Source organism: Melanerpes formicivorus, unplaced genomic scaffold (genome assembly GCF_026170545.1).
Source record: "Melanerpes formicivorus ecotype bairdi unplaced genomic scaffold, bMelFor1.0.p_v2 SCAF_44, whole genome shotgun sequence".
Taxonomy (NCBI): domain Eukaryota; kingdom Metazoa; phylum Chordata; class Aves; order Piciformes; family Picidae; genus Melanerpes; species Melanerpes formicivorus.
Window position 1 is genome coordinate 1,828,018 of NW_027142396.1, and position 17,944 is coordinate 1,845,961.

A 17,944-nucleotide genomic window follows, 5' to 3' on the forward strand; every position below is an offset into this window, starting at 1 on the left:
GAATGGGCTGCCCAAGGAGGTGGTGGAGTCACCATCACTGGAGGTGTTCAGGAGGAGACTTGATAGGGTGCTTGGTTGCATGGGTTAGTTTATTAGGTGGTGTTGGATGATAGGTTGGACATGATGATCATGAAGGTCTCTTCCAACCTTTATTTATTCTATTCCATTCTATTCTATTCTCTCTTGCAAGAAACAAAAGTGCCTATTGAACAAAACACAAAGCGGTATTGATTCCTGTTTTCCTACTCAGTTTAAATCAAACTATGTAAAGGTACCAAATCAAAGATAACAAATTAAACAACTAGTTGTTCTGCAGTTCCTGTTCAGAAATGGAACCACCTAGCCTGGCTACTGCAAATCCTGAAGTGATTTTAGGAATTCTCTACAGTACAGTTTTCCGGTGCAATTACAAACCCTTGGTAAGAAAATCAAGAAGGGATGCACAGAGAAAACCAAATCAATCTTCTGTGTACTTGAAACAATTTTTGTCTCAGATCCTTTTCTCTCCAGATCACAAATCATTTTTGAAGAAAATGTGACATGGCACAGCATTTCAAAAATACTTACCTCAGTTTGGTAAAATTGCCTTTTGTTTTTGCTCCTACATAGGCTCTCAGCCATGTAGAAGAAATCACAATCTGTCTGAAATACATAGAAGCCTAACTATTGTAACAATGATGAATAGGGCCATTGCTGGTAATCATATGCTCCTGATCATATACATTAGTGTGATAGTAGGGATGTGATCATTTCTCCAAAACAATTTATTCCTAAAGGGCCATCTCTCAATTTCTAAGAAGCAAATTGGGATTTTAGAGACCATATGGGATAGTAAGGGGACAGAAATGCTGCAGAACAATCAATCTTATTTCATATTCAGTGGAGGCTGCACTATATTACATACAAATGCAGAAAAACCTGCCTACTGTGACCCTCCTCAGTACACTTACTGTGCAGAAAAAACAATGACAAGAGACCTTATCCTTGGCTATATAACATTACATTTGAATTGCTTCTAGCAGTTTCCCCAGCGTGCCTTTCACATCTGACCACTGATTTTGGAATACTGAGAGCATCATATACCCCTACAGCTAACAAATGACAGGATCAAATGAAATTTAAAAGGTGCAATATATATTCTGTTTTCTACAAATACTTGTGTGCAGACTTATGACAAAAGAGTTCACAGTGGTAAGTATAACCACTGCACATATATATCACCACTGCAAACACTCATGTCTAGAATAAACCAATTTATTTAGAATAAACCAAACCAGGTTGGAAGAGACCTTCAAGATCATCACGTCCAACCCATCAACCAATCCAACCCACCCAAACAGCTAACCCATGGCACCAAGCACCCCATCAAGTCTCCTCCTGGACACCTCCAATGACGGCGACTCCACCACCTCCCTGGGCAGCCCATTCCAATGGGCAATCACTCTCTCTGTATAGAACTTCTTCCTAACATCCAGCCTAAACCTCCCCTGGCACAGCCTGAGACTGTGTCCTCTTGTTCTGGTACTGGCTGCCTGGGAGAAGAGACCATCATCAGCCTCTCTACAACCTCCCTTCAGGTAGTTGTAGAGAGTGATAAGGTCACCCCTGAGTCTCCTCTTCTCCAGGCTAAGCAACCCCAGCTCCCTCAGTCTCTCCTCATAGGGCTTGTGTTCCAAACCCCTCACCAACTTTGTTGCTCTTCTCTGGACACGTTCCAGCAAGTCAACATCCTTCCTAAACTGAGGAGCCCAGAACTGGACACAGGACTCGAGGTGTGGCCTAACCAGTGCAGTATACAGGAGCAGAATGATCTCCCTGCTCCTGCTGGCCACACTGTTCTTGATGCAGGCCAGGATGCCATTGGCCCTCTTGGCTGCCTGGGCACACTGCAGGTTCATGTTCAGCCTGCCATCGACCAGTACCCCCAGGTCCCTCTCTGCCTGGCTGCTCTCCAGCCACTCTGACCCCAGCCTGTAGCTCTGCATGGGGTTGTTGTGGCCAATGTGCAGAACCCAGCACTTGGATGTGTTAAATCTCATGCATCCCAGTTTGCCTGGAATTTAAGACAACTAGTAATTAAGAAAGTGAATGAGATTCTTTTCAATCACAGAGGTTTAAAACTGCATCAAAAAATACTTTTAATAAATTGCTTTTAAGGTTTGTTTGAATTCTGCACAGGTTCTCTCAAGCTTGGCAAAGAAATTAAAAAAAAAGCCCTTTTACAGAGACAGAAAGATGAAAATTCAGCAAATGCCTATGTACTTTCTGCAAAAATCCATTTGAAGCAGACTCTGCAAGATAAAAGTAAAACCTGGCACAGAAACAGAGGCACAATCCTCTGAGCTGGACACATTCAGTAAAGAAAAAAAAATAACAAAAATCAGCAACTACTTTAAAGTCCATTGATATAAAAATAACAGAAAGCACAAGAACACATGTTACAGTTACTTCAAAAGGAGGAAAGCGCACATTTATTCATGTTTTAAATAAAGTAAAAAATAATCAGAACACTTAAAAAGTTTTTTTCCCCAAAGAGCATCCCTTGGCAATAGCACACCAGATTTCATATTGATCATCATAAAAAAACCCCAACATTAAAACCCACAAAACCAAAAGTCACAGAATCACAGAATCACCAAGGGTGGAAGAGACCTCAAAGATCATCAAGTCCGACCTGTCACCACAGACCTCATGACTAAAGCATGGCACCAAGTGCCACGTCCAATCTCCTCTTGAACGCCTCCAGGGATGGTGACTCCACCACCTCCCTGGGCAGCCCATTCCAATGACAAACGACTCTCTTGGTGAAGAAGTTTCTCCTCACCTCGAGCCTAAACTTCCCCTGGTGCAGCTTGAGACTGTGTACCCTTGTTCTGGTGCTGGTTGCCTGGGAGAAGAGACCAACCCCTTCCTGGCTATAACCACCTTTCAGGTAGTTGTAGAGGGCAATGAGGTCACCCCTGAGCCTCCTCTTCTCCAGGCTAAACAATCCCAGCTCCCTCAGCCTCTCCTCATAGGGCTTGTGCTCAAGGCCTCTCACAAGTCCTGTGGTGTCATGTTAAGAAACATGCCAGGACTTTTGGCAACTGAAGCAGTACAAGGCCTTTACAAAGTTTTCACAGAGTTCAGTTTTTTCTTCTATGCCATTTTTGAAATAGTTTTATTTAAGAAGGAAAAAAAGTACAAAAGGAAGCAGATTTACCTTTACAACACAATATTGAAGATTGTAAATTGAGGTATATATGCTGTTTATTTTTCTCACAGAACACTATGTTTTATCAAGGTACATATGTGTACTGAACCAAATGTACCACCCAAGTCCCCCTAAGCAAGTACTATCAATCATTTTAAAAGCAACAATTCATTCATTTCACAATTCTTGGTAAATTACTACCCTTCCCAACAGGGCAACCTGCTCATTTTCATGTACTACAAGCTTCTTTTCCTCTTTTTACATATTATTTTTTTCTTTTTTAACATTCCCAAATCCAGTGCAAATACACAAAGGAGAATTACATTTTCCACAGCTGACAGCTATTTTGGAAATTAAGTGAAAAAAATGATTCCATATAAATGTAGTCATTCCTTAAATGTACTCACAGTATCACTAAGGTTGGAAGAGACCTTGAAGATCATCGAACTCATTTCTTAGAAAAGTAAAACATATCAAAGGGTTCATAGAAGCTACTACTTTTCTGTACTGTGTATGAAAAGTGTCATTTTGTAGGGAGGAAAAAAGATTACATCACAAAACTTTCACATTAAATACCGGAAGCAGGTATTTTCATGTCATGTTGGCCACTAAAACACTTCCAAGGCCGTACCAAAAGAAAGTTATCTCTGTTTATTACTCAGCTTACCATGAGTTTTACTTTAACACTAGAGCAGGCTCTAGAGACCTCAGGACAGGTCTTTCTAATGCAGCTGTCTATTAAAATTTCTAAAGTAGCTAACAATTTAGGCCTAAACAGTCATCCTGATGCATAGGCCACACTGAGCTGCATCTTAAGAAACAAAACCACCTAAAAGACATTAAAGAATAACCATAAAGCCTTTGCACTGATAACATGGCTTTCTTTTTGCTGAAATCCTATTTTTCCCTTATTCCTAAAACAGAAGAAAATGGTTGTTTAATATTTTACAGTAGCCATTTCTTCTTTTCTCCTCAATTAACAATTAAAACTTCCCATGATTACTAACCTCTTAACTGAGCAGCACACAAAACATGCTCTTTAGAAATGAGAAAGGATTGTGGTTACAGCTTTTTTTGTTGTTTTCCTCCTGAACAGCATGGAAATCCACTGAAGTTGCAAAAGTCTGGGATTTATATCACCTTTAGATATATAGGCTTGAGACAAAGACTCTAAGCTCTTCTGCTGTCACAAAAGAAGTATAAACCACACCACTGTGATTTATTAGAGCCCTTTCAAAGGACAAGAACAGCTTTACAGTACTTCTTGGGGGTGGGAGTTGACCGTGGAGGAAATTCTAGGAACAACCTTTTGGATGGCAATGTTAGGCAAAACAATTCCACCAAAACCATCCAGTATTGGTTCAGGATACATTAATTTCAATAACTTACCCTCCACTGTTAGAGTACCCATTTTGGATTCCAAGAAATCAAACAGTGTGCTTGGTGCAGACGGTCTGGCGTTTCCCAGCTCTTCTTCATCTTCAGGTCTTATTCGGCCTCGGCCTTTCCCTTTACCTGTAAACATCAAAAGTTATTTGTAAGTGGAAAGTAAATTTTTTTACAGTGCACAGTTTTTAATGTAACTTTAAAAATTTCAGCATTTTTATAAGGTGGAAAACACAATCAATAGACAACACAGATACAGATATTCAAACCCACCACCTCAAAAAAAAATTGACACGAATTAATTGCCATCCAATCTGCAGTGTATTCTAGCTTGCAGGAAAGGAACATGCACACATATTACATAGAATTACATAGAATAAACCAGGTTGGAAGAGACCTTCAAGATCGTGTCCAACCCATCAACCAATCCAACTCACCTAAACAACTAACCCATGGCACCAAGCACCCCATCAAGTCTCCTCCTGAAAACCTCCAATGATGGTGACTCCACCACCTCCCCAGGCAGCCCATTCCAATGGGCAAACACTCTCTCTGGATAGAACTTCTTCCTAACATCCAGCCTACACCTCCCCTGGCACAGCCTGACACTGTGTCCTCTTGTTCTAGTACTGGCTGCCTGGGAGAAGAGACCAACACCCGCCTGTCTACAACCTCCCTTAAGGTAATTGTAGAGAGCAATAAGGTCACCCCTGAGTCTCCTCTTCTCCAGGCTAAGCAATCCCAGCTCCCTCAGTCTTTCCTCCTTCTGTAAGCCACCAGACAAATTCCTTTGCTCACACACACTGTTTTAAAGCATTTCTTTGCAAGTTTTACCTCTAGGTGGTGGTCCCTGAACGGGTTTTTGTTTACTGCTGTTAAGAAGAAAATTTAATGCTGCCTCTAGGCTGTTGCTGTTATCCATAAGTGCCTGTCTTGCTGCTTCTTTGCTGAAACCCATCTCTGTTATGTGTTTCAGGGCCTTTTCATCAACCTGAAATAAAAGGTACATGCAGACCTAATCAGAAGATACCACAGAGACTCTATAAAAAACACCAGATTTTACATCACTTTTTCATTAATTTTTCATTGAAACACTGTTTCATATTTTATTGATGATGAGTATTTCAGGATTTTTCAATATAAAATTTTCCACACAAGATCTCTCTTACATCCAAACAATTGGCTAGTAGGTTTTTTAAAAGATGATGATGATGATTTTTAAGTCACCAATTTTCAGATCTAATATTGCATGGCTTGAAGCCCTTCTTCCACCATAGACTGCAATAATATGACAGGCTGTAATACATTTTCTCTGAGAAGAAAATGAAAAGGAGTATCTCAAAATAATAATGGTATAAAATTTAACCATTTGTTAGCCATTCTGAAATACAATTTACTTCCATAGAAACACAGCCTCTCCTATTCTCAACTGTATGCAGTGGCTTTGGAAGTCAAAAACTCTCCTTTAAACTTCATTTACACAGCACAAATTTTCCTTCTCTTACACAAAACTGGCAAGATGAAGAAAATTGTAGGATGTATGTTTTAAGAGCAATTAAGAGAGGATGGTGACTGATGTCTAAAATCTATTGTCTGTCTACAAATAAACAGGACAAACTACTTGTGATTTGTTTTGCAGACAAAGATATAGTGTTTCAGGTTTCTTGGAAGGTAACACACCAGAAGGACTAAAAAACTTTATTTAGAATAAACCAAACCAGGTTGGAAGAGACCTTCAAGACCATTGTGTCCAACCTATCAACCAATCCAACCCACCCAAACAGCTAACCCATGGCACCAAGCACCCCATCAAGTCTCCTCCTGAACACCTCCAATGACGGCGACTCCACCACCTCCCTGGGCAGCCCATTCCAATGGGCAATCACTCTTTCAACTCTTTCTTATATTCAACTCTTTCTTATATTTAGAAACTTAACTGTTTCTAAATATAAGCCAAGTCAACAATGTACTTTAAAGTCAAAAATCAAACCTATGTAATGTCAAAATTCCAGTAACACAAAAGGAATTTGTTATCAATTGCTTTAATATCCAAAAAATCATCACTTGTAACCAGAGAAGGCTTTCTATATATGCACTGTGGGTCACATTTGCTGCTTCTAAACAGCACCTAATTATGTTAAATGGCATAACGCTACGTTTCAGTAAGTTGGAAGTTCTTACATTTTACAATGCAATGCATGAAAAATTCCTTGCAGTTCATAGAAGAAAAACCAAACCAGACAAAATACTTGTAACAGGTAGTTACTGTTCCTGAACCGTTTTTTCTCCTCATTGTTTAACCTTTGGTAAAAGTAAATAAGGTGGAAAATATTCAACAATAAGTGAGTGAAATTTATAAGCTAATGAATATTTTAATACTGGTCTACTGAGTTACTACATTGTTGTGATGCTTTCATCACTGAAATTAGAATCATTAACTGCTACCAAATACTTGAAGATTGGTCTCCAGAGTGGTCTTTTGTAACAAATACTTCCTCTACTGTAAGCATCTTGTTTGCTGGAGCAATCAAAACAGAAACTTTGATGACTGCTCATCTTATGAAAATTCAAAGCAGTGATCCCAAAGAACACCTAGAGTTCCTCTATGATGCAGTGACTGTATCAGTGGATAAGGGAAAAATGACAGATGTCATGTATCATAGTATCATTCAGGGTTGGAAGGGACCACAAGGACCATCTAGTTCCAACCCCCCTGCCATGAGCAGGGACACCCCACACTAGAGCAGGCTGGACAGAGCCTCATCCAGCCTGCCCTTAAACACCTCCAGGGACGGGGCCTCAACCACCTCCCTGGACAACCCATTCCAGGGCTTCACCACTCTCATGCTGAAGAACCTCCTCCTCACATCTAGCCTGAATCTCCCCACCTCCAGCTTCATTCCATTCCCCCTAGTCCTATCACTACCTGAGATCCTGAGAAGTCCCTCCCCAGCCTTCCTGTAGGCCCCCTTCAGATACTGGAAGGCCACAATTAGGTCACCTCGGAGCCTTCTCTTCTGCAGACTGAACAGCCCCAACTCCTTCAGTCTATCCTCACAGGAGAGGTGCTCCAGCCCTCTGATCATCCTTGCGGCCCTTCTCCGGACACGTTCCAGCACCTCCACATCCCTCTTGGAATAGGGGCTCCAGAACTGGACACAGTACTCCAGGTGGGGTCTCACCAGGGCTGAGTAGAGGGGGAGGATCGTCTCCCTCGACCTGCTGTATCTGGACTTCTGTAAGACCTTTGACATGATCCCACTAGAGCACCCTTCTTTCTACATTGGATAGATACAGATTCAATGGGTGGACTGTTTGGTGGATAATGAATTGGTTGGATGGTCACATACAGAGTGCAGCAGACAATGGTCAAGGTCCAAATGAAGACAGGTGACAAGTGTCATCCCTCATGCGTCCACACTGGGATCAGTATCATTCAGTATCTTAATGTTCATTTAAATAAGAAAATAAAACTATACTGTGATGGTTTCTATCACCCATACTACAACTTTTCTTTTGCAAGGACTTGGTTATCAATGTTACTGGATGAGACTAATTAGTTTAATTTTTTTCCACTGAAATTGCATTGAAACTCATAGCTAACTCAGTGTCGTGGGATGGAAGGTAAGGCCGAGAAGCCTCCTCCCTTCCCCCTTGTAAAGTAAAAGGGAAAAAAAATTGAAGGGAAAAGAAAAAAAACTCGCAAGCTGAATTAGCAAAGCAGTGGAGCTATATTTACAAAGCGATGTAGGGTTTGCAGGGGATTATTTACAAATTTACAATATCTACAATATATACAAAGATATACAACAGAGTAACACAGAAATGAGAGTGACCCCCCTCTGGACAGAGGGGGTTCCCCACCTCCGCTCTCCCCTCTCTCCCCCCTTTCCCCAGAGTGGGATAGGAAGAGAGAGAAAAGAGAGGAAAGAAAAAAAAAATGTTAGAAGCAGTTTGTGTTAATTGGAAAAGAGTTAATACAGGCCTGTTATCTGTTTTTCTCTCAAGGCCAGAGCCTTGGCAGAAAGCCCAGGACAGAAAGCTGTTGCCTGAAGAAGAGGCGGAAGCAAGACTGACTGAGAAGTGCTGGAAATGTCCAGTATAGTCCCAGCTCAGAAGTGCTTCCTCCCACTCGTCCAATGAAATTAGTTTAGACTATTCCTTCCGTTTACCAACTTCCGTCCACCATATTCCCTTTCTTAAGGGGGCAACGTCAACCGGCCACAATCCACCCCTTCTAAACAATTTCATTGGCTGTTCATACTGTCCATCCAATCCAAAACGATATTTACAGTTCGTGAGTAAAGTTCATAGTCCATTCCGGCTATGCTCAGATGTAGATGATTCAAAAGTCCAAGAAAATCAGAAAATGAGAAAAATGGAAAACAGTTCATTTCTTCACTGATGAAGCGAAGAAAAGGGAAACAGGGATTCTCAGGGTCTCTTAGTTGACTCAGGGCTCTCAGGGATCTCAGGGTTCGTGCACCGTAGATGTCTTCGTTGATTCTTCCTTTGGACGCGATGTAGCTGTACAGCAGTTCGAAATTAACCTCTCTCAGCTAAAGTTAAATTTCTTTGTGGAATACACTGAATTTCACCATTCTCTTGCATTACCCAATAAGTGTGACCCGGACCTTCAGCTGAAACCACCCCTCGGACAGGTTTAGCCTCTCCTGAGGGTGAAAATACCCAAACAGTTTTACCTAACAGATTCTTTTCTCTAACAACAGGAACTCTATCACCTTCTACTTTCCGTAACAAATCTGAATGTGCAGGTCCAGCTCTGTTCACTGAACCTCTACTATTTACCAGCCAGGTTGCTTGTGCTAAATGTTTTTCCCAGTTTTTCAAAGATCCACCTCCCATGGCTTTGAGAGTGGTCTTCAACAAACCGTTGTAGCGTTCAATCTTCCCTGAAGCTGGTGCATAGTAGGGAATGTGGAATATCCACTCAATACCGTGCTCTTTTGCCCAGTTCTTTACAAGGTTGTTCTTGAAATGAGTTCCGTTGTCTGACTCAATCCTCTCTGGAGTTCCGTGTCTCCACAAGATTTGTCTCTCCAGACCGAGAATGGTGTTGCGTGCAGTTGCATGTGGAACTGGATAAGTTTCCAACCACCCAGTGTTTGCCTCTACCATAGTAAGCACGTACTGCTTACCAGAACGAGAACGTGGTAGAGTGATGTAGTCAATCTGCCAAGCTTCACCATACTTGTACTTGGACCATCTGTCACCATACCACAAGGGCTTAAGTCGTTTTGCCTGCTTAATAGCAGCACAAATGTCACAGTCATGGATGACTTGCGTGATAGCATCCATGGAAATGTCTATGGATCTGTCACGAGCCCATTGGTATGTTGCATCTCTGCCTTGATGTCCTGACGAATCGTGAGCCCATCGAGCTAAGAATATCTCACCTCGGTGTTTCCAGTCGAGATCAAGATTAGAGTCCATGTCTACTTGAGAAACTCTTGCAGCTAGATCTGCCTGATGGTTGTGTTGCTGTTCCTCAGTAGCTTTGCTCTTAGGAATGTGAGCATCGATGTGTCTCACTTTCACTGGAATTCTCTCGATTCGATCAGCAATGTCCTGCCACAGGTTAGCTGCCCAAATGGGTTTTCCTTTCCTCTGCCAACCACTCTTCTTCCAGTTCTTTAGCCAACCCCATAGAGCATTGGCTACCATCCATGAGTCGGTGTAGAGATAAAGCTTTGGCCATCTCTCACGTTCAGCTACGTCGAGAGCTAGCTGGACAGCTTTTACCTCTGCAAACTGACTGGATTCTCCTTCTCCATCTTTCGCCTCTGCAACTCGGCGTGTTGGACTCCACACTGCAGACTTCCACCTTCGCTTGTTTCCAACAAGACGACAGGAACCGTCTGTGAACAAAGCGTATTTCTTTTCATCATCAGAAAGGTCATTGTAAGGAGGAGCTTCCTCAGCACGAGTTACTTTCTCCTCTGGAGGTTTAGCACAGTTGATACCTTCAGGCCAACTTGAGATCACCTCCACTAGACCAGGTCTTTCAAGATTTCCCATTCGAGCTCTTTGTGTTATCAGAGCCATCCACTTAGACCAGGTTGAGTCTGTGGCATGATGTGGTGTGGATCCTTTGCCTTTGAACATCCAATTCAAAACTGGTAATCTGGGAGCTAGAAGAAGTTGTGATTCAGTTCCAATCACTTCAGAAGATGCTTTTACTCCTTCATATGCAGCTAAAATTTCTTTCTCTGTTGGAGTATAATTAGCCTCTGAACCTCTGTAACCTCGACTCCAGAAACCAAGAGGTCGTCCACGTGTCTCACCTGGAGCTTTTTGCCACAAGCACCAGGTTGGACCATTGTCACTTGCAGCCGTGTACAAAATGTTCTTAATGTCTGGACCATGTCGGACAGGTCCCAGACCCATTGCTTGAATTACCTCTTGTTTTATCTGGTCAAAGGCTGCTTGTTGTTCAGGTCCCCAGCGGAAATGGTTTCTCTTTCGAGTCACATCATACAGAGGTTTCACAATCTGACTGTATCCAGGAATGTGTAGTCTCCAAAATCCCACTATCCCCAAGAAACGTAGGGTCTCTTGCTTGTTTGTGGGACTTGCCATGGTAGAGACTCTATTTACCACATCCACTGGAATGTGTCGGCGTCCATCCTGCCACTTCACTCCCAGAAACTGAATCTCTGTGGTAGGTCCTTTCACTTTGTCTCGTTTGATGGCAAAACCTGCATTCAGAAGAATGTCAATGATTTTGCTACCTTTCTTGAAGACTTCCTCAGCAGTTTTACCCCAGACAATGATATCATCGATGAACTGGATGTGTTCTGGAGCACCGCCTTTCTCCAGAGCATCGTGGATCACTGCATGACAGATGCTTGAGCTGTGGATCCAGCCCATTGGCAGCCTGTTGAAAGTGTACTGGATTCCTCTCCAGGTGAAAGCAAACTGAGGCCTGCATTCCTCTGCTATGGGAATAGAGAAAAATGCATTAGCAATGTCTATGGTAGCATACCATTTGGCCTCTTTGGATTCCAGCTCATACTGTAGTTCCATCATGTCTGGTACTGCTGCACTCATAGGTGGTGTCACCTCATTTAGGGCTCGGTAGTCTACTGTCAGACGCCAGTCTCCACTCTGCTTCCGCACAGGCCACACTGGACTGTTGAAAGGTGAATGAGTTTTGCTGATGACTTTCTGACTTTCCAACTGACGAATCAGATTCTGAATGGGCAACAAAGAGTCACGGTTGGTTCTGTATTGTCTGTGATGCACAGTCTGAGAAGCAACCGGCAATTTAATGTCCTGTATCTTATGTTGTCCTACAACTGCAGATTCATCAGAAAGCTCAGGTCTGGCAGATAGCTTCAATTTTTGTCCATCAATTTCTATTGAAGCTACTCCAAAAGCCCATTTGTAACCTCTAGGGTCTTTGAAACGCCCTTCTCTCAGAAAATCAATTCCCAAAATACAAGGTGCGTCAGGTCCGGTCACAACTGTATGCTTCCTCCATTGTTTACCAGTTAAACTTATATTAACCTCTACCTTACTTAACTCTTGAGATCCACCAGTGACTCCCAGAATAGTTATAGACTCTGATCCCTGATAATTTGATGGTATTATGGTGCACTGAGCTCCTGTGTCAACCAAGGCCCTGTACTTCCGAAACTGTGAAGTGCCAGGCCACTGGATGTACACATCCCAATAGATTCTGTTATCTCTGTTATCCCTCTCCTCCCCCTGGCGGGAGGCAGGGCACCCCTAGTTATGGGGAACATGCGCACATGTGCATTGCACATATTGTGCAGGGTTATAACTTTGCATGTTATAACTGGAGCCACTGTTGGAGCCATAAGAGTCGTTCTGGGGAACTGTGGAAGTAACAGCTACCCTTCTGGTATTGCTACCTCGGGTTCTGCCACTTTGCAATTCCCTCAGTCTCCTGAAAAGATTAGAAGTTGGTTGGCCATCCCAGCGGTTCATGTTCTCACCAAACTGATCACGCAGAGTTATCCAAATAGTTCTACGTGATTGCCTTGGTGGTCTGTTTTGGAATGACCTGTTTTGGAATGTCCTGTTTTGGAATGACCTCCTTGGAGGACGTGTATTCCTCACAGATGAAACTTGTACCCACCTGGAGGAAGAATTGAAATTATCCCTTTGTGCCAATTGGGATATGGAATTTCTAAATTCATCTTTTAACTCTCTCATGCAATTCTCAATTTTTCCAGACAGAGTTTCAATGGCTGAAACCAAAGAACCACGTGTCATGCTATCCTCCAATTGTCTCATTTGATCACTGAATTGGCCAACCGTAGGAGAAGCTCCACCATAACTTCTTGACACAATTCTGCTTGCCAGAATGTTTGCATAATTAGAAGGAGCAAGTTTGATGATCTTTTTAGCAAGACCAATACCCACAGGAATGTCATCAGGATTCAGAGTTTCATGTGCACCATAGAGTAGCTCTCTAACAGCAAATTCTCTCAAGCGCTTAATTCCCTCATCTATGGTAGTCCAGGGTTTAGGATTCCATGGAAGATCATCTCGGGAAGGGTATCTCAGGGCAACCGCTATTAAAAGGCGTATCCACAGATTAACCTTACCGAGAGCTTCGCCTAGATGTCTATCTATTCCATTGTCCCTTGAGAGAGTTCCTAACTGAGCTGCTGACTTGTCTCCAACTGTTAGAGCTGAAGCACCTGTATCATAACACCTACTAAGCCAAGCCAGAACTGGCTCCTTATCTGCCCTGGTGAAATCTTTACGGACATTTCTCAATTCCTCCCGTGGTGACGAACAGTCTGTAATGTCATCTTCATCTTCATCTCCCTGAATTCTTTGCCCGTAAAATCCTGCTGTCATTCTCCTAAGGATCTCTTTAAGCTGAGAACCACCTTTGCCAGCTGCTTTCCTAGCTTCATCTCTATCCTGCTTTGATCTCACTAGGTTAGCTAGATCTTTAAAACAAACCTTCTCTTCCTCCTGAGCAGGATCTTTTACAGTAGAGGGCCCCTCACCAGGATCAGTCTCCTCCTCTTCTTCTCCATCTTTGCCCTTTCCAGCTCTAGTCTTTAAAGGAGCCACCTTAACTGGAGCTGTGTTTGAATTTACAGCCACCTTAATGGAAGCTGACAGGTCCTGAGATACATCAGCTGCTGGGGCAGTGACTTCCGGTCCCACCGAGGGAGTGGGTGGAAGTGACGTTGCTCCATTAATGGCCGATGGAGAAGAAGAAGAAGGAGTAGGAGAAGGAGTAGGCGCCATGTTGATACCAGCCGATGCCCTTGGCTGCTTGCCAGAATCAGCAAAGTCATTTAGAGCTGCCTTACCAATTAACTTTTTAGCCTTCTTTTTAACTGACACGGGTTCTCCACAGTCCTCATCACTAGATGACTCTGGGACTGATCGAGAGCCACGGCGTTTTCTTTTTGATCTAGTTTTAATAACAAAACAAGCTCTGGACACCTTTCTCTCTCGCCGCAAAGAAATCAGGAGATACACGATAATTATCACCAGCAGCAGAATTATAGACATGAGATAAATCACCTTTGGATCCCAGGCATCACCTAAAGTTACTGTCTCCTCAGGCGGAATCTTAAAACCCTTTATCTCAATTGGGAGAGTGGTGGAGGTAACATTCCTGTATCTCACTGGCCATAATAAATTAATACATTTTCCATACCATAATTTAACTCTATACATAACCCACATATAAATTGTCCGCACCAAATATTTACCCAGGTAATCCAAAATCAAACCCAAACAATACCTGTAAATCAGAGCCCCAAAAATTGAAAAGAATAATCGCTCCACAAACCACAACACCTTCATGTTTGCTAATTCAGCTAGAAAACACTAAATCAATCAAATAATAAATTGAACTAATTATCTGCCCCACGTTGGGCGCCAATAAAAAAAATGTCGTGGGATGGAAGGTAAGGCCGAGAAGCCTCCTCCCTTCCCCCTTGTAAAGTAAAAGGGAAAAAAAATTGAAGGGAAAAGAAAAAAAACTCGCAAGCTGAATTAGCAAAGCAGTGGAGCTATATTTACAAAGCGATGTAGGGTTTGCAGGGGATTATTTACAAATTTACAATATCTACAATATATACAAAGATATACAACAGAGTAACACAGAAATGAGAGTGACCCCCCTCTGGACAGAGGGGGTTCCCCACCTCCGCTCTCCCCTCTCTCCCCCCTTTCCCCAGAGTGGGATAGGAAGAGAGAGAAAAGAGAGGAAAGAAAAAAAAAATGTTAGAAGCAGTTTGTGTTAATTGGAAAAGAGTTAATACAGGCCTGTTATCTGTTTTTCTCTCAAGGCCAGAGCCTTGGCAGAAAGCCCAGGACAGAAAGCTGTTGCCTGAAGAAGAGGCGGAAGCAAGACTGACTGAGAAGTGCTGGAAATGTCCAGTATAGTCCCAGCTCAGAAGTGCTTCCTCCCACTCGTCCAATGAAATTAGTTTAGACTATTCCTTCCGTTTACCAACTTCCGTCCACCATATTCCCTTTCTTAAGGGGGCAACGTCAACCGGCCACACTCAGTAAGGTGAAAACAGAAAACGGAGTCTAACCAGACTTCAAAATAAGTTGAAAGGAAGTTGTTATTCCTCAGGGTCTTTTGATTCACCTTTTGTTATTTATTTTTTTATTGGTTGGTTTGGTTTTTTGATAGTACACACTTAAGGTTCCATTTAAGTCTTCCACCTTACCAGTTCTCGGTAGACACCTTCATTCTTTCCCTCAGGTTTTGTTATCTTCTCTTTCTGGAACAGCTCCCTGTTTCGATTCCCTCCAGTACTCACACTGAGGTTACTTCTGCTACTGCCACCACCTCCTCCAAATGTCTTGGTCTTTAGATAAGCACAAAGATAACATTTCAGTAAAGAGGACTTAAGAAAATAAGCCTCAATATTAAGCTAGTACAAAAAGTGCAGCAAGTGGGATGCAGATTTATTTTTTTTATGATCATGCTTTGCAAATCAACACATAAAGCACTAATTTAATACACACATAAAAAGAGTAATTTATTAGGTATTTTTCTCCTATGACCAAATGAGACTGTAAAAAGGGTATATAATTTCAGTCTTTATGACCTACTAAGCACAGTGGAAAAATAAACTAAAATGAAAACCACTGGAGAACACAAAAACCTGACAGGTCAGAACTGAACTTCTCACCTATTCTCTCAAACTGAAGACAGAAAATCATGGGGCTCCAAGAACAGAAAGCAGCAGGTGACATTTCATAATCACAGTATCACTAAGGTTGGAAGAGACCTCAAAGATCATCAAGTCCAACCTGTCATCACAGACCTCATCACTAGACCACAGCACCAAGTGCCACGTCCAATCCCCTCTTGAACACCTCCAGGGATGGTGAGTCCACCACCTCCCTGAGCAGCCGATTCCAATGGCAAACGACTCTCCCAGTGAAGAGAGAGTACATTTCCATTACTCAAATCTCATTAGCTAAGTTGTAAACCCCACATTTTTTAATGGTGGTATCAAATCAAAATCGTAGCCACAATAAAACATTACGATACATTTATTAGCATTATTAAGCCCATATTCATCAATCCAAAATAACTCTAGTTTTGACACATTTTGAAACAAACGTGAGTAGAATTGTAAGTAGGCCAACACCAGAAAGCGTCTGTCATTGAAGAACTACTTAACAAGAAAAGATCAATCACAGTAAGTAAAATGCCATAACAAAAGCATTCTAACCTCTTTGCTCTTTGCTACTTCAGCAATAGCAGCAGTTCTCTGTTTCTCAAATTCATCATTGTCCACAACAGGTTTTACAGTATTTGTCATCTGAAGAGTCTTCCTGCGATCAAGCTCTCTGCTATCCACCTGCGTGTGAGACCCACATTTCTGAAATGGAAACAGAAAGTTTGAATTAACTCTTCTGCATACCCTCACTTGAAAAAAAAATAAAAATTATTCTTTTTATTAGGGAAGCACAATTCCAGATCATATACTTTATCTGAAGTATATCACACAATCACCAAGGTTAGAAGAGACCTCAAAGATCATCAAAGTCCAACCTGTCACCACAGACCTCATGACTAAACCATGGCACCAAGTGCCACGTCCAATCCCCTCTTGAACACCTCCAGGGATGGTGACTCCACCACCTCCCTGGGCAGCACATTCCAATGGCGAACAACTCTCTCAGTGGAGAACTTTCTCCTGTACACCTAGGACATCTAGATGTTGTCCCTGAGAGTACATGTCCAGAGAAGGGCCCTTGAATGTGTCCAGAGAAGGGCAACAAGGCTGGTGAGAGGCCTTGAGCACAAGCCCTATGAGGAGAGGCTGAGGGAGCTGGGATTGTTTAGCCTGGAGAAGAGGAGGCTCAGGGGTGACCTCATTGCCCTCTACAACTACCTGAAAGGTGGTTGTAGCCAGGAGGGGTTTGGTCTCTTCTCCCAGGCAACCAGCACCAGAATAAGAGGACACAGTCTCAAGCTGCACCAGGGGAGGTTTAGGCTCCAGATGAGGAGAAACTTCTTCACCAAGCGAGTCATTCGTCATTGGAATGTGCTGCCCAGGGAGGTGGTTGAGTCACCGTCCCTGGAGGCGTTCAAGAGGGGATTGGATGTGGCACTTGGTGCCATGGTTTGGTCATGAGGTCTGTGGTGACAGGTTGGACTCGATGATCTTTGAGGTCTCTTCCAACCTTGGTGAGACTGTGATACCCTCTCCCCTGGTCCACCAGAAAGGCCAAATAAGAATGACTTTCACATTATAATGTTAGTTCACAATGCAGGCAACAGCAGTCTTGGAAATACACCTTTGACATTTAAAAAGTGACTATGTTAGCACCTCCACAAATGGACAAGAAGAATCAAAGGCTCCATATACTAAACAAAATGTTAAGTTTGAAACTGGGAGAACACACAATTCATTGTCACAACAAAGCGCCCAGAGCAACACATTTTTGGCATTTTTTGTTGCTCCATCTTGGGGCTTTTGTTGTTGCTGTGGTTTTGTTGGTTTTGGTTTTGCATATTTTTCAGATCCAAGTCATTGTACTCTAGGTTGTCTTAATAACCTTTATCTAGCTGGGATCAGGTCCCTGTATTATCACACAGGTTTTTCACAGAATGACAAAGAGAAGCACACTATACCTGTCCAAAAGGTACAAAAGGAGGAGGCCCACCTTCCGTTCCAATGTTACTCCTATTGTGTTTTGCTAAACTCTGTAAAAAGAAAACTGTTGATTAACACATTGCAAACAGAAAACAGCTTGTATCATAAATGTCTCCATTTCAGACAGTATGAGGCTTGCAAGATGAATGTTTTGGGCATCAAAAATAATGATATACTTAAAATCCTGGTCCACTTGAGGAAAAGGTTGAATGAT

The 17,944-nt window shown here is 42.4% G+C and overlaps 1 protein-coding gene across 1 annotated transcript in view; it reads right to left on the bottom strand.

The window, feature by feature from the left end:
• The window catches only part of TDRD3 (tudor domain containing 3), a 139,298-nt gene that overhangs the window by 43,235 nt on the left and 78,119 nt on the right, over window positions 1-17,944 (bottom strand). The window contains exons 6-10 of the mRNA XM_068158907.1: window positions 17,709-17,780; window positions 16,300-16,449; window positions 15,283-15,423; window positions 5,414-5,570; window positions 4,583-4,708 (exon numbers count right to left, since the gene is read on the bottom strand). Coding sequence (XP_068015008.1) covers window positions 4,583-4,708; window positions 5,414-5,570; window positions 15,283-15,423; window positions 16,300-16,449; window positions 17,709-17,780 — 646 coding nt within the window. The remainder of the gene's footprint in view (window positions 1-4,582; window positions 4,709-5,413; window positions 5,571-15,282; window positions 15,424-16,299; window positions 16,450-17,708; window positions 17,781-17,944) is intronic.